The sequence below is a fragment of the Lemur catta genome, chromosome 7 (assembly GCF_020740605.2).
Source record: "Lemur catta isolate mLemCat1 chromosome 7, mLemCat1.pri, whole genome shotgun sequence".
NCBI classification, from domain to species: domain Eukaryota; kingdom Metazoa; phylum Chordata; class Mammalia; order Primates; family Lemuridae; genus Lemur; species Lemur catta.
In genome coordinates this window covers 74,067,397-74,085,000 of record NC_059134.1, presented here as the reverse complement: position 1 = coordinate 74,085,000, position 17,604 = coordinate 74,067,397, and the positions used below count along the sequence as shown (strand labels likewise).

Sequence of the window (17,604 nt, the reverse complement as noted above, 5' to 3'; positions counted from 1 at the left end):
GCCTCTTTAAGCACTATGGTCTCCATGTTCCAGCTGCGCTGGGCTTCCTTCAGGTTCCTTGTACCCATCTAGCCCACTGACCACCAGATAGACACTTTTTGTTTGTTTTTGGTGAACTTTTTATTTGAAGTCTTTTAGTCATTGTGAGAATCATTGGTTTTGTTTTCTTAAATAAATGCTTTACGGAAGCGTACAAATATAAAATAAACAAAAGTGAGCAAATCTTTCAGATACAGTTCAGTGAACTTTCTCAAAGTGAACACACTTATATAACCACTACCCAGATAAAGATATGTACCACTCCAGTGACCCAGCGAGACCCCTGTCTCGAATGAATGAATGAATAAAAGTGAAGGGAGACAAAAAAAAAAAATATCAGTATTACTACTTCTGTAGTACTGGACCATTCCCAGTACTACAGAAACCTCCATCATGTTCCCTTCCAATCATTAAGTCCCCCCACAAAAGGTAACCATTATTCTGACGTCCATCACCATATATTCATTTAGCTTGTTTTTGAAATTTAAATATTGGAACTTTTCTGTATCTGGCCTTCCCCTCTCTTTTTTTCTACAAACTCTTTGTTCATGAAATTCATCCATGTTACAGTGTATAATCAAGGTCATCTTTTTTTTTTTCCACTGGTGTATTCTATTTCATAAATATACTACATTTACTTACATTCTACAGCTGATGAAGGTACTGATTTCTAGTTTGGGCCTTTTATGAAGAAGGCTGCAATACACATTTTTGTACATGTCTTTTCTGTGAACATAACACATTTCTGTTGTGTAAAGACCTAAGAGTGAAATGGTTAAGACAAAGGGTAAGCATGTGTTCCACTTTGGTAGGTATGGCAGGTAGCTGGATTGCAGAGAAAAAGCTTTAGCTCAGTGCAGCACCTTTGCCTCATCACTCTGATGTCTTTCTGAGACTACTGCCATTAGCAAGATTCTTTAAACATCCTCCTATAAAAATTTCAAACATATACACAAATATAAAGCCTCTGAGTACCTATAACATGACCTATATTCAACAGTTACCAATATTTGGCACGTTTACTTTATCTGTTCACCCTCTGCTCCCCTTTTGCTGTAGAACTGTTTTGAAGCAAATGCCTCACTTTATGTATGTCGTTTCTTCCATACATACTTCAGTTTGCATCTCTAAAAATATGGACATTCTCTTAGATAACCACAATGCCCTTATTCCACATAACCAAATTCTCATGAATGTAAGAACTGTTTTGGCTTGCTACTATATTTCCAATGTCTCACAGTTTTTAGTACATAATACTACTCAAAGAACATTTCCTGAGAATATATGAAAAGATTTAAGTGTTTTCACCATCATTTTAGCCCAACTACAAAGATTCTGGTTCAGAGAAGAGTAGCAAGTTCAGAACCATGCTCTAGATCATACGGTCATTTAGACAAGGAGAAACCTAAAACTGATTGTAGAGGTGGAATAATACAACTAAAAATTATCTCTCCAAAGACATAAAATGTACTTAATGAAGCCTATTAAAAATATATAGCAGATGTCCCACTAAAATCTATGATGCAAGTTCAACACCAATCGTACTATTTCTAAGCAGCACAGATGTGTTTTAATAATTAGTTTCTTTAGCTGATTAGCTTTGCAAGGTCAAAATTAGGTCAATTTACACCAAAAAGTACTAAGAGCTGATTTAATACCCAGAAATGAGCTTGGAATTGGTAGGTTTCTACTGTCAGAGATTTTCTAGATGCCTTAAAAGAAGATTTAAAGAACACAATTGCAAAGAAATAGGCTCATCCTAAAGTTTTTTCTTAAGCCATTAGAAAAATTTAAAGCTTAATTAAAAAGTAAAATGAAAACAGTATTATGACTAAGAAATCATTTAAGTTCAAATTCTAAACATTTTAAGGTTTTTTAATAGCATTAGCTTTAAAAAACTGTAACTGTGAAAGCCTTGTTTTGAGACCATCCAAAGCTAAATTTTTTAAATATCTATCATTTATCAAGTATGTCACTAAAAAAAGGAGAGAACTGAATTGAAAGGTAACATATAATTATATTTTTATTTCACTAACTTTTGTTTACATTCAAAATCCTAAATATGTAGGCCCAGATTTATTTTCCAGATTGGGCTTTAAGAAACAATTCATTCAGGAAATTCTCCTTCTAGTTAGGATATAGAGAGTTGCAAAAGCCCTTAATTCTGACATAAAAAACAACAGATAAACTAAGCAATCATTTTTCATTAAAACCATCAAAGAGACTTGGATACAAAGAAATCTAAATTATTTCCAGAGAGGGCTGAATCCTTCCTAGTTGAGCAAAAACAAATACTAGCATTCATACCTGAGGGCATTTGCCCAGTGCTGGGGCCATAGGGTGGGCAAAGTAGCAAAAATGCCATTGGCACAGGAACTTTGCTAGGATAAGGAGAAACCAGCCAACTTTTAATAGCCAGGACTGGGCTAGTATGGTGCACTGGGATTTGGAGAAGCTCGAAAGGCAGAATGGGTCCTCTGCAAACCAGTTCCCCCTCATGCTACTTTATCAGGAGGTGGAGGAAGCTGGTGGTTGTGCTGCAAAGCAGGAAGAAAGGGGAGGTTTCTCCCAAGCCCAAACCAACTATAACCACACAGTTAACTGTCATTATTAACATGACTTTACCATTCAATCCTCTGCTATCCTAGAAACTGTTGCTAAGAGAGCAGGTGGTTGTTTCAAGCACCTGGAGAAAATCTATTTATTTGAACAACAGACTTATCAACTAACCCTCAGGAGAGTAAATACCCTCTTTTCAAGAACAGTTGACTCAATTACACTACTCTTCAAGACTCTCTTTGAAATCTGTTCCTCAATGTGTCTACCAATTCTCAACCAGTAGGTCATGAAATCATGCCAAACCCCAATCAAGACGTTTCCCTACCCCTCCCTTCAATCTCACTCCACATTAAAAGACCTGCTAAAGATCAGATCTCCCAAATTTCATAGATCTCCTGACTTGGTCTTCCTTACTGGAGTAAACTACAAACTCAGCATTCTTTGATGGTCTTTCCATGATCATGGCAAGAAAGGTGGGCCTGATCCTGTGCTTAAGACACTGGAAATTAACTGAAGTGGTACTCAGCCCTGGCCCAGCTCAACTCCAGATTAGATAAAAGGGATCAACCCCTCATCCTAGCTATCTAAGGGGATACTCTTCTAGAGGAAAATATTACCTACTTTAGTCTGTAATATTTTTTTATACAATGTCTAGCATAAAATACAAAATTATAAAATATGAGCAGAAACTGGAAAATGTGAGCTGTAATCAAAAGTAACAAAAGCAATAGAAGCAGAATCACAGATGGCTTAGGGAATTAGCAGTAGATCTTAAAAGAATGATTATAAATATGTCAAAGAATTTAGATTAAAAAACTGACCAAATTAGTTACACAGATATGATAACTCTAATAGAAATTCTAGCTAAAGTATGATATCTGAAATGAAAATATTTATTGGTTAATATTGAACAGCAGAAAGAATACAGAAATGATCAATGAATTAAAAAGGTGAACAGAAATTTATCCAAAAGTAAGCTTAGTAAATGACTATCATACATCAGTTTTTTCTTTCAATCTTTTCACCCTTGGAAACAGAAGAGGCTTCCTTGTTTAAAATCTTTTTTTTTTTTTTTGTGCCCACTTTATAGACAAGTACTTGGCACACAGCATTTGATGTTTAATAAACTAAAATATCTGTTAATGCACATTTCTATTAACATAAAGACTTTAAAAGATACGATTAAAAAGATCTCATGATATTACTCAAATTTATGAAGTTTCATAAAATCCAAAATAAAGGACTTTAAGAGGTTCTTAAGTAAAAATATGTGCCACATTAATTATGCTTATCAACGTGTTACAAGGCCTATAGAATTCAGTATTGTAATATGCTGTACAAATTTGTAGCCTAAGAGCAATAGGCTATACCTGCGGTCCCCAACCCCCAGGCTGCAGACCAATACCTGTCTGTGGCCTGTTAGGAACTGGACCCACACAGCAGGAGGTGAGTGGCAGGCAAATGAGCGAAACTTCATCTGTATTTACAGCTGCTCCCCATAGCTGGCACCACTGCCGGAGAACTGCCTCCGGTCAGATCAGCGGTGGCATTAGATTCTCATAGGAGTGCAAACCCTACTGTAAATTGTGCATGAGAGGAATCTAGGTTCACTCCTTATGAGAATCTAGTGCCTGATGATCTGAAGTGGAGCTGAGGCAGTGGTGCTAGTGCTGGAGAACAGCTGCAAATACAGATTATCATTAGCAGAGAAGTTTGATTGCATAATAAATGTAATCTGCTTGAATTATCCTGAAATGATTCTATGGAAAAAGTGTCTTCCATGAAACAGGTCCCTGGTACGAAAAAGGCTGGGGATTGCTGGGCTATACCATACAGCCTAGGTGTATAGTTGGTTATACCATCTAGGTTTGTGTAAGTACATTCTACAATGTTTACATAATGACGTAACTGCTTAGTATTGCATTTCTCAGGACATATCGCCCCTGTTAAGTGATATATGACTGTATTTAAAAAAAAAAGTCTGTTTCTTAAGCCTTGCATTCATCTCTAAACAACTGTAGTAAAGGAAAAATGCCTAGGAAAAATAACATTCTTTGTCAAATGTTTAAAAACACATAGCAGTTAGTATCAGTCATTATTCCAGTGCATGCTAGTAAAAAAGTAGAATAAAAGAAATGCAGAAATTAAGACACAATAAACGACTACTTTAAGAGATGTACCAAATAAAAATATCTACATGTCAGAGATCCAGGTTGAGTATCCCTAATCTGAAAATCTGAACTGCTACAAAATCTAAAATTTTTTGAGCGCTGACGTGATGCTCAAAGGAAATGCTCACTGGAGCACTTCAGATTTTTGGATTAGAGATGCTCAACCAGTAATGCATATACTCCTAATTCTAAAATCCAAAACACTTCTGGGCCGGGCACAGTGGCTCACGCCTGTAATCCTAGCACTCTGGGAGGCCGAGGTGGGTGGATCGCTCGAGGTCAGGGTTTGAGACCAGCCTGAGCAAGAGTGAGATCCTGTCTCTACTAAAAATAGAAAGAAATTATATGGACAGCTAAAAATATATATATAGAAAAAATTAGCCGGGCATGGTGGTGCATGCCTGTAGTCCCAGCTACTTGGGAGGCTGAGGCAGTAGGATCGCTTAAGCCCAGGAGTTTGAGGTTACTGTGAGCTAGGCTGACGCCACGGCACTCACTCTAGCTCCGGCAACAGAGCAAGACTCTCTTAAAAAAAGAAAAAAAAAAAAAAAAGAAACAAAACACTTCTGGCTCCAAGCATTTTCAATAAGGGATACTCAGCCTGTATTAATGTGTGTGAGCATATAATCTGATAAAATCATCTTGAATATTTTCATTTTTAAGGTATAAAACTCATTTGCCATATAAAAAGCTTATTTAATGTATCTCTAGAATTATGAAAGAGGATGATTTTCTATACCTGTGAGGAGCTTACAGACAGATGCCAATATAAATGCTGCTGACACACAGAGTAAGAAAACATTATACAATTATAATAAATGACATTAAAAATAAACTAGAACTCATAAAACATATTAGTTCTAAATTTTATAGCCTTAAACCTTTTGCTTTTAAACTATACACTTTCCATAAAAATAATGGATTTTATTATTCCTTTAAGGCAAGGTTAAGCAGGCTGATAATGACAAATGGAATGTCAGCTGCTCTCTACATCGCCATACTCCATCATAAAAGCAAAGACAACTTAATCTGTCAATATCATAAGGTAAAAATGCTCAGAAAATGTGTTATCAGTATGTGTTGGCAATTTATCCTTCAACCATTATAGGCAACCAAGACTGAAGACATTTACATATAAATATCACAGCATGTAGAATTCCTAAGATGTAAAATTGGTTAATGTAAAACATTAAAAATGCTATCATATTTTTCTGGGGGTGTATGGTGGTGGGAGACATTGCAAAGAAAAGATAGTTTTCTTTCTTGTTAGAACCTTTCATAGAAAAGCATCAGTCTACAGCACACATGCTAGGAAAATTAAATGCAAAGGGGGTGCTCTTAGCATCTTGTTACTTTGAAAAATACAATTTCCTCTAATTTTGTAATTAGGCCACAAATTTAGAATCTCATTAAGAAATAAATGGTTATGCATACACTTAAAATGGGGTTAACTACATAGAGAAATTCTCCATCTTAATCTGTAGCTATGCATTCAAGTTTTAAGCACAACAAGAAAAGCATTTCTTATATTTGAAGGTTTGTATGTAGCAGTACAAATCCAGATATATTTTTCACCTGTTTTCCTAAAAAAGCCAAATCTCTTCCTCCCCAAAGTTACTTTATCTATTCTTTTACCAGGCACTATTTTTTATTTTTCAATATTTCCACTAATTCTTCTGACCATACAAAGCGGAAACAAAGTTCCAATTAGGCACTCAACCTTTTTAACTTTTGTTATGAATTACTCCAACTAATCTATCCATTCAAAAGTAGCCTTACAGACCATGGTTGTATAATAGCTCCAGAGAGTAGGTAGCAGAAGAGGGTAAGGACTTGGCACCACTCCAAAAAGCAAGAGAGCTGGAGTGAATATGAGTGGATGGTTGCATCTCACAAATAATGAAAACCTAATAAAAGCAGCAGGCCACAAAATTTTACTCATGTTAGAGTGAGCACCCTGAGAAGGCAAGGAAGGGGGTTTCCAAGAAATGTAGATACTTAACCAAACTATAAGCTTACCCTGAGAGGATGAAGAAAATTTCAAAGCTCTACCTTTTATCTGCTGCAAAGAGGATGAGACATGTGAATGATCCCCCCATATCAGAGTGTATTCTGATTATACATATCTTCTTACCCTCTCCCTGCCAACAACTGCTTATAAAAATTTTAAAATGTTTCATATGCAATATGCAGCCTGGTTTCTACCACACCTGGAGTATCTTATTCATAAGGTTTCTCTATTTTTTTATTTTGGAGATAGAGTCTCACTCTGTTGCCCTGGGTAGAGTGCAGTGATGTCAGCCTAGCTCACAGCAACCTCAAACTCCTGGGCTTAAGCGATCCTCCTGCCTCAGCCTCCAGAGTAACTGGGACTACAGGCATGCACCACCATATGGGCTAACTTTTCTATTTTTAATAGAGATGAGGTCTTGCTCTTGCTCAGACTGGTCTCAAACCCTCCTACTTCAGGCTCCCAGAGTCCTAGGATTGCAGGCATGAGCCACCATGCCAGGCCTAAATATATTCTTTTAACAGTTTGTTAAAAGCCACCAAGGCTTTTTTTTCTTTTTCTTTTTTATTATTTCAGCATATTGTAGGGGTATAAAAGTTTAGGTTACGTATATTGCCTTTCCCCTCCAACCCCCCCGAGTCAGAGCTTCAAACGTGTCCCTCTCCCGGAGAGTGCACATCGCACTCATTATGTATGCATACACCGATCCCCTCCCCCACTCATATCTGCCCAACACCGTATCAATGTTATTCCTAAATGTGCTCTTAGGTGATGATCAGTGAAACCAATTTGATGGTGAGTACATGTGGTGCTCATTTTTCCATTCTTGGGATATTTCACTTAGTAGAATGGGTTCCAACTCTATCCAGGAAAGTACAAGAGGTGTTATATCACCATTGTTTCTTATAGCTGAGTAGTAGTCCATGGTATATATACACCACATTTTTTTTTTTTTTTGAGACAGAGTCTCACTCTGTTGCCCAGGCTAGAGTGCCGTGGTGTCAACCTTGCTCACAGCAACCTCAGACTCCTGGGCTCAGGCAATCCTCCTGCCTCAGCCTCCCGAGTAGCTGGGACTACAGGCATGCACCACCATGCCCGGCTAATTTTTCTATATATATTTGTAGCTGTCCATATAATTTCTTTCTATGTTTAGCAGAGATGGGGTCTCGCTCTTGCTCAGGCTGGTCTCAAACTCCTGAGCTCAAACGATCCGCCCACCTCGGCCTCCCAGAGTGCTAGAATTACAGGCGTGAGCCACCACGCCCAGCCAATATACACCACATTTTATTAATCCACTCATGTATTGATGGGCACTTGAGTTGTTTCCACATCTTTGCAATTGTGAATTGTGCTGCTATAAACATTTAGGTGCAGATGTCTTTTTTATATAATGTCTTTTGTTCTTTTGGGTAGATACCCAATAATGGGATTGCTAGATCAAATGGTAGGTCTACTTGAATCTGTTTAAGGTATCTCCATATTGCTTTCCACAGAGGTTGCGCTAGTTTGCAGTCCCACCAGCAGTGTATGAGTGTTCCTGTCTCTCCACATCCATGCCAACATTTATTGTTATAGGACTTTTTGATAAAAGCCATTCTCACTGGAGTTAAGTGATATCTCATTGTGGTTTTGATTTGCAGTTCCCTGATGATTAGAGATGCTGAGCATTTTTTTATGTTTGTTGGCCATTCTTCTGTCTTCTCTTGAAAAATTTCCATTCATGTCTTTTGCCCATTTTTTGATAGGGTTGTTTGATTTTTTTCTTGCTGATTTTCCTAAGTTCTAAATAGATTCTAGTTATCAGTCCTTTATCGGATGTGTAGCATGTGAAAATTTTTTCCCATTCTGTAGGTTGTCTATTTGCTCTCATGACTGTTTCTTTGGCTGTGCAGAAGCATTTTAATTTAATCAGGTCCCATTTATTTATTTTTGTTGTTGCTGTGATTGCCTTTGGGGTCTTCTTCATAAATTCTTTGCCTAGGCCAATGTTTATAAGAGTCTTTCCCACATTTTCTTCTAGAATTCTAATAGTTTCACTCATAAGGTTTAAGTCTGTTAATCTACCGTGATTTGAGTTTTGTGAGAGGTGAAAGGTGTGGGTACTGTTTCAGTCTTCTACATGTGACTATCCAGTTTTCCCAGCACCATTTATTGAATAAGGATTCTTTTCCCCAGTGTATATTTTTGTCTGTTTTGTCAAAGATTAGATGGCTATATGAGGATGGTTTTATATGTGGGTTCTTGATTTGGTTTCACTGGTCTGTGTCCCTGTTCTTGTGCCAATACCAAGCTGTTTTAATAACCACAGGCTTGTAGTACAGTTTGAAGTCTGGTAAATTAATACCTCCCATTTTGTTCTTATTGCTTAAAATTGCTTTTGCTAAACGGGGTCTTCTCTGGTTCCACCAAGGCTTTTTGGGTCAGGAAACAGTAAGGAGATTTTATGTTGCAAGGAGAACATTACAGTGATTTTTATTCTTTACCAGTAAAATGGGAATAATATTAGTACACATCTCAAATGGTTGAGAACTTATTTAAATAATGGTTTTAAAGTAATCAGCACATTACCTGACATTCAAGTGTTCAATGACTGTTAACATTATCACAGGAAAATATATTATTCGGTGAAATAATTTAATAATTCATTTATTATAAATATAATTATTCAATTATTCTGAATAATAATAATCTCAGAAAAGATTATTCAGAATAATCTCAGAAGAGTTAATATTCAATGCTAAGTACTAAAATCTCTAACTCAGTACCTGACATGCATTCAATAAATTTGGTTTGTATCATTACATTCCTCTTGAGATGAGTTATAGAACTATGTTATTCAGCAGTGACCAGATACATCAAAGTCCACTCTAACCTCCCGCCACCTTCCTCCCAAATAAACCCTAGGCCTGCCTCATTTCCACACAAACTCTTTTATATAAAAAACATTCAGGCAACCACAACCTGAGAATAAAAATACAAATCTAACATGTACTTTATAAATGTAAGATAATGTAACAGTTTATTTCTAATTCATTTTTTCTTATGGAATTTTTTTTTTTTTTAAGAGACAGGGTCTTGCTGTATTGCCCAGGCTGGGATGTAGTGGCCCGATCATAGCTGACTGTAACCTTGAACTCCTGGGCTTAAGCAATCTTCCCTGTTTAGTCTTTTGAATAGCTAGGATTATAGGCATGTGCCACCATACCCAGCTAATTTTTAAATTTTTTATAGAGATGGGGGTCTCACTATGTTGTCCAGCCTTCTTACAAAACTCTTTGATTGTACAGGGACAAATGGAGCAAGTACCTATTTTCCACTTACAATATTCTTCAATACCAAAATTTTGATTACAATCTTTGGATTAAATAGACTTTGCCAGTTTTTTTCTTTTGTTTCTTTTTCATTCTTTTAAGTATACAGAATAAAACTAAGATCACTGAAGGACAGAAACAGTTTCGTTAAACACAAAGCTTTTCCAAATAATAGGAAAGTTACTGACAGCTAGGGTTCCACATGACCTAGGTTCAGCAAAGCAGATGTTCTGAACAAAGATTTAAGAGGAGAAAGTGGCCAACGTGAGTTGGGGGGCAGAGGGTCAGGAACAGGATGGTTGTGATGGGATTTGTTCACCTAGGGGTGTCAGTGGTGGCTAACACTGAGTGGGCAGGGGCACTGGGGCTGATACAGCCTACGGTGGTGGAGCCATCGTTCTCTTCACAATAGAGGCAGCTTTGTAGCAGGCCAGCTCTAAGGTGTGGTTCTAGGAGCTGATTCTAGAAGTTCAAAATATAGTCTGCTCCTTTAGCTCTCCCAAATGTGTCTGGAAACTATCTTCTTCCCTTTCATAAGTCCCTTTCAGTTTAAACAAGCTGATCTAAATTCCATTGTTTGAAACTAAGAACTTGACCAATAAATCAGAAAATAACATTTCAATGAAGTCAATAAACTCATTTACCTATATAAAGTTAAAAATATGCACAAGTAAAACAGTTCTGACATCTTCACTAGAGTTTTATATCTGCTCTATTTTGATTTAATGAAAAGGTCACTGAAAATAGATTTGAAATATTATTTAATAATACTGGTGATGTGACAAATAATTTCTAAGAATTCCCTTAGAGATTGATCAATTTTCATCAATCAAGACCGTCTTTTTTTCAACTCTCAAGGATTACTAATATCAAAATCAAACAAGAGCCTAGGAGTCAAAGCCTTTAATCTTTCAGTTAACCGAATCATTCCCACTACTAAAAAGAAGAATTAGAAAATTCGTGGGCAATGAATGAGGAGAATAAAATTTTGCTTTTCATTAATTAAATAAATGAATATAATAGGTGCCCCAAAGTCATAAATCTGAAATTCATCTGTTTTATACAGTTTCCGACAATACAATTTTCAACAAAAATTTTAACCAGAGTTTTAAAAACTATGTAACTATTTTAAAAATAGTATAAATATCCATGTTAATACCACCTATGTAAATTCATACTTAAGGCCTACATTTTATTAACAATTTGAAACTCATGGTAAAGGCAAATGTTATCTTAAAGTTTATAAACATTTAGAAATTATTTAAGAGAAGAAAAAATTCATGTATCTTAATAATCTAACATTTCTGGTTACATTGTCAGTGCTTTCACATATATCATCTGTGTTAACTGGGCATCAAGGTAGAAAGAATTATCTTCATTTGTCATAAAGCAGTTGAATAGTATAAGGTACAGATTATACTTAGGTAACTTGAACAAATAAGTGGTAGAACCAAATGTAAATCCATATTTGCCTAACTTTTCTATAATAAATCCCATACTTTTTCTATTATATACCAGGTTCATTCTTTAAAGAAAGGTAACTCAATATTGGTTTCTTAATTATTTTCATAAATACAAAATACTCTAACAAATAAACATCTTACTTCCAATGGAGTGTTAAGAGTTATTAGGAGGAGTAGAATGTGAACTTTTGTCTTTAAAGATAAAGTTGAGTGCTTTTGACTAATTATATGATAGGGAATAATGAACCTATAAAGAAAAATCATCATGTAAAAAGAGTTTCCTAATACTTTTTCTATTGAATTAAAACTATACTGACTTTTTTAAAGTCTACAGGCCTATGAAACTAGATCTGTTCAAGGGCAAAGACAGACTGTCAAATGTAATAATAGTTGTTTTCATTTATCACAACCTGGTAATTAATTCATTAGCCTGCCAATCAACTGCACTGCTAGTGAAATTTGTGAAAGTAGAATGAAACAGCTTACCGTGCACATGGATGTCTTTGTGATTTTCAGAGTAAAATCTGAAGAAAACTCCAAAGCTGAGATAGATGTTGCATGGCAATCTATATGCTACCCATAAAAAAGAGTGAAAGAGTTAAAAGAAAAAAAAAAGAGACAAACATCACTTCCTTTTTTATGCAAAAAGGATTATGGTAAACCAGTGTTTCACAAACTTGAATCATTCACATACCATTTGGGGGATTACTTCCAAATTTAAGGGATATTAGTACAAACACTGAAGTCAATTTTTCTTTAAATCAAATTACTACTGTTTTACTTAGAATTCTTACAAACAATGGTATATATTAAATCATGGCTCTGATGTGCACTGTTTTTCTGTGTTCCACATAAAATCATTCTGCATACCAACTGTGGTATACCTACCATGTTTGCTATAAATTATGTGTGATTAACAGTCAATAAATTTATAGGAAATGCTAATTTTAAAACACATGCTAATGAAAAGAAAAAGTTGTTTAAAAATTCATGTCCATAATTGCATTTGAAGATAAGTTTGTTAAATATTAGGAAAAATCACAACAATTCAAACAAAACACCACAACTGTGAAGATTCAACTCGGGGAAAAAATAGTCAAATATCTTTATTTTCCCATTCTGCCCTGGTTCAAATCCTTCTCCATTTCACTTTGGAGACGGAATGGAATCACCTTTTAACCATGGACGTCTGACCAGAGTGTGTTGTACCTGCCCATGAGTACATAATAAACCAGTGAACACAATTCATATAACTATATACCTGAGGGATTACTCTATTTAAAATAGTTTGAGAAAAATTTTCAAAAATTTGTAGGAAAATTGGGAAATACAGAATTATATTTACTAAAATAAGTGATTAATGTTAGAAAAGTGTATGTATACTTTTCAAATACCGTCATTCGCATTCCTAAATTTTCTATTTCAACTACTTATTCATAACAGTTTTGGCATTAAGCAAAGAAATCACCAGAGACTGAAATTGGCACTGCCCTCAACTTTCCTCTTTCTGCTCAGTCTTAAGGCTGAGTTGCCTATAACTGTATACTCCTACCTTGAGCCAAAGAGCACAAATGAATCCCTTACTATCAGTGTACCAGAGCACTGAACAGTCCTATAATCATTAAGCAGGCTGTGGTTTTTTTCCCTTAAAAGCTGAATACAATTTTAATCAGCTTGCTCTTGCTGAGAAACTTCCGATTTATTATTCTATGCTAATTTTTAATACTTTTTCCACTTAAGAAAATTAATAAACACTTACTACATATGTATTTTGTTCAGAGAAGAATTATTGATGCTATAAAAGTAACAGTGTGACTACAAAGAGGCAATATCCTATACCTAACACCGAACAAACTATTGTATATTTATTTATCTAGTTGAAACAGACAAATTAAGAAGTTTTTAAGAAAAGCAGCATGATTTTTCACTGCAAAGTTAGTGAACCTCTGTAACACAGAAAGATTCACAATAAAACCAGAGATTAACTGAGAAATTTGAACACAGTAGGGCTTTAGTTTCATGGGCAAATTTACTGTACTGTTCTTAAAATAAGAAAAGGCTGGCAGAAATTTGAATGAGAGAAGTTAAACTGCATGGAATATAAGACATGAATTGAATGAATAATCTGGCTATAAATGAGAAGCTAGAACAAGGCAAGGAGGTGGTGATAAAGCAGAAATGACAACACAACAGGACTTTTTACCTTAATTAAGCCAAAGTTAATGATTCAACCAGTTAAGAGTTAGAAGGATTATAAAACTGAGTAAAAGGAATTTTAATATATAAAAAGAAGTGATTGCAAAGGGATGATACAATCAACTGGTAAATATTATGACCTTAAATTGTTTACACTGATTAAAATTGGAAGAGTACTGTTTTGAAGGGCCATATGTCAAACCACTATATTAATTTCAAATACTAAGAAAAATGGCAATACTATTACAGAAAAGTAAAATTGCAAAACACCTACCTTAATACCACAAGGTTCTGAAATAAGAGTCTTTGGATCCAAAACTTCTACAACAGCTTCTGGAATAACTGCTTTCTTCATGCAGGACATGTTGAAGCCATAGACATCATCCCAAAAGGTAATTCTATCAGCGTATTTATTCATATCACTCACTGCTACAAGGCTCATAGTGCAAATATCAGGATAGACTGTAAGCAATAAAATGCCCAACAATTAAGCATCATCTCCCTTTATGACAGAATATAACTTTTAAAGGCTAAATATAAATACCAAATCCATCAGTATGGATCACTAGTGATAGGAGATTAACAAAGATACAGACCAAGGAAAACAACCATGTTCCATCTGGTAGCCTCTTTCAAAGAAAGATGCCTATTATCATGATGGTAAGATTAAAATAATTCCAACGATCGGGTCCCTACTAAAACAGGGTTATGTAAGTAACCCTGAAATGAGCATACTTAAAAATTAAAACTTAAAGTATGCCAAACTAAAAAAAAGCCACTAGATCTTTACTTCATATATTCCTCTAAAACATGCAGAAATAGACAAGTCATTTAAAAAGAGATGTAGCATGGGAAAAAAAGCATAATGGAGGCTTTTTTTTTTTTTTTTTGAGACAGAGTCTCACTGTGTTGCCCTGGCTAGAGCGCCGTGGCATCAGCCTAGCTCACAGCAACCTCAGACTCCTGGGCTCAAGTGATCCTCCTGCCTCAGCCTCCTGAGTAGCTGGGACTACAGGCATGCGCCACCATGCCCGGCTAATTTTTTCTGTATATATTTTTAATTTTCCATATAATTTCTTTCTATTTTTAGTAGAGACGGGGTCTCGCTCTTGCTCAGGCTGGTCTCGAACTCCTGAGCTTGAGCGATCCTCCTGCCTCAGCCTCCCAGAGGGCTAGGATTACAGGCGTGAGCCACCGCACCCGGCCCATAATGGAGTTTTATAGTTATGTAGAAGACCAGTTCATATTACCCTCTTTAATATTAAAAAAAGAGCATCAAATATGTGCCAAACATATGTGCCAGTCTAAGGCACAGACTATGGATACATGGCCCTACCCTCAAAAATTTATATTTGGACAATTTTGACAAATAAATGCACAATTATTTGTGAGCTAATAAATGCTAAGAAATGGAACGTACAAGGTACTACAGGAGCTCATAGCAAAAACAGCTGATTTGCACTTGGTTGGAGCAGGAAAGTAGGCTAATGTAAGACAAGAACTGAAGCTTGGCCGGGCGCGGTGGCTCACGCCTGTAATCCTAGCACTCTGGGAGGCCGAGGCAGGCGGATCGCTTGAGGTCAGGAGTTTGAGACCAGCCTGAGCAAGAGCGAGACCCCGTCTCTACTAAAAAAAAAAAATAGAAATAATCTGGCCAACTAAAATATATATAGAAAAAATTAGCCAGGCATGGTGGCGCATGCCTGTAGTCCCAGCTACTCGGGAGGCTGAGGCAGTAGGATCGCTTAAGCCCAGGAGTTTGAGGTTGCTGTGAGCTAGGCTAACGCCATGGCACTCGCTCTAGCCAGGGCAACAAAGCGACACTCTGTCTCAAAAAAAAAAAAAACAAGAACAAAAACTGAAGCTCAAGTGAGTCACGAGTGGGGAGGGAAGGAGTATTCTAGGTAGAGTGTGCAGTGTGTACGAAGCGTCATGATTAATAGATGAGATGGCCCACATGCAATCTAATTAGAGAGAAACAGTGGGATTTAAGGCTAGAAAGGTAAGCAGGGGCCAAGGAATATGTGCCTGACCAAACCAAATTAATAAATTGTACTTCATTCTAAGAATAATGATAATACACTGAAAAATTTCACATAGGGTAGGTAGCAACATGATCAGATTTTGAATTAAAAAAAACTATCTGGAGTTCAATGTGCAGAACGAATGGGAGGGTGCAAGACTAAAATAGAGACAAATTAAGAGTTCTAACAATCCCGGTGATCCAAACTAGGGTAATGGCTGTGGGAATGGAAAGGAGGAGATGTATTCAAAAGACAGGAGGTAGAACTCACAGGACTTTGGCTGTGAGGAAAAAGAAAAGGTCAAGGATGACAGTGTTTAGCTTTAGTGACTGCACAGACTGTGGTACTAACCATTATAATAGGGAATAAGTATGAGCATATGCAAAAGGAATATGAGTTTATTGCTTATTGGAGAAAACATAAAAATATCCAATAAGCAGAATGCACAAGTCTGAAATTCAAAAAGAGATTATCTGGCTTCAAGATATAAATTTGGATACCATAAGTGTACACATGGAAATGTAACTACGTAACTAGCTTGTGAGACTTAAGGAGACCAGGCAATAAGTACTAGAATTTAAGGAATGTATAGAAGAAGAAAAGGAGACTGAGAAGGTGGGGCCGCAGAAGAAAGAACCAAGAGGGTATCTGTTATAAGAGTTAAGGAATGAGTGACTCAGGAAGAAGCTCTCTACTTAATAACAAGTAAAGGTCTTTATGACACAAAACTTTAAAAATAAGACTGAGTCTCTCTCTTTTTATGACAATTAACTTTGTCCTTCAAATATCTCAAATATCGACTCTCAGGGATTCATGAATTAAAATATAAATCATATGTACCCATATCAACAAACTGAAAGCAAGTATGAATGTACCAATGAAATGCAGCAAAGAAACAATCCCATGATTATTATAGCTAGCCTTTCAGACTTGAACAGTAGGGAAATTACCATCTCCTTCCCCCAAACTTTGTTTTTATCCACAGCTTTGGAAATTTTATTATTCAATGACAGCAGCTCTAAATTATCCTCCAAATAAAGCACATGATAAAATCTGCTAGCATCAAAGCAACTGCTTCCAAATCTAACTTATGAGATATTTGGGAAAAAATACCCAGTGCTATGTCACTGATAATAAGTGTCTCAAGTCTTCCCTGACAGGCATGTGAGGAAGGTATGCTAGATGCACTGGGCCAGGGTCCACTACCATGTAAATTGAGTTACTTCTAATCTTCCCTTCCTCCACAAACTGGTAAAGCCTCTTGACTGTGTTTAAATTCATGATTAATACAAATTCTTCAGAGTAACTGATTTGTTAGGAAAAGGCTAATCTAGAAAGAGGATCAGCTACAAGGAAATGTCTAGTTTCCTGAAGCAGATCCTTAAGATGAGAAACACTGGAGAAAAAAAAATTCTGAAGTAACTTTAGATATTTGGCTAACTTCTCAATATATCCTTTTTTGGACTTAATATAACAATCATAGAAGCTTTCCCATATTATGTCCTATAATTTCATCATTAAAAAGCAACATAATAAGGGAATAGTCAGCAAACATTTTTTGTAAAGTTACTATTTTAGGTTTTGTGGATCATATGGTTTTTGTTGAAACTACTGCTTTCTGCTGTTCTTAGTGTGGAGGGCAGCCATAGACAATATGTAAACAAATGAGCATGGCTGTATTCCAATAACACTTAAACAGGCAGCAGGGCTAGATACAAATGGGGAGAAATGGTTAAGGGGGGTTATTATCAGGGCCACCATATCATTTCAGGTAGGGCCATTTGCATTGTAGTTCATGGGAACTTACATAGGAACTTGCATATGGGA

General features: G+C 36.1%; 1 protein-coding gene across 4 annotated transcripts in view; it reads right to left on the bottom strand.

Moving 5' to 3' along the window:
* PRMT3 (protein arginine methyltransferase 3) overlaps nucleotides 1–17,604 on the bottom strand; it is a 115,836-nt gene that overhangs the window by 24,882 nt on the left and 73,350 nt on the right. For all 4 annotated transcript variants that reach the window (XM_045557680.1, XM_045557681.1, XM_045557683.1 and 1 more), the window contains 2 exons: nucleotides 14,028–14,215; nucleotides 12,044–12,130 (listed from right to left, as the gene is read on the bottom strand). In XM_045557680.1, coding sequence (XP_045413636.1) covers nucleotides 12,044–12,130; nucleotides 14,028–14,215 — 275 coding nt within the window. The remainder of the gene's footprint in view (nucleotides 1–12,043; nucleotides 12,131–14,027; nucleotides 14,216–17,604) is intronic.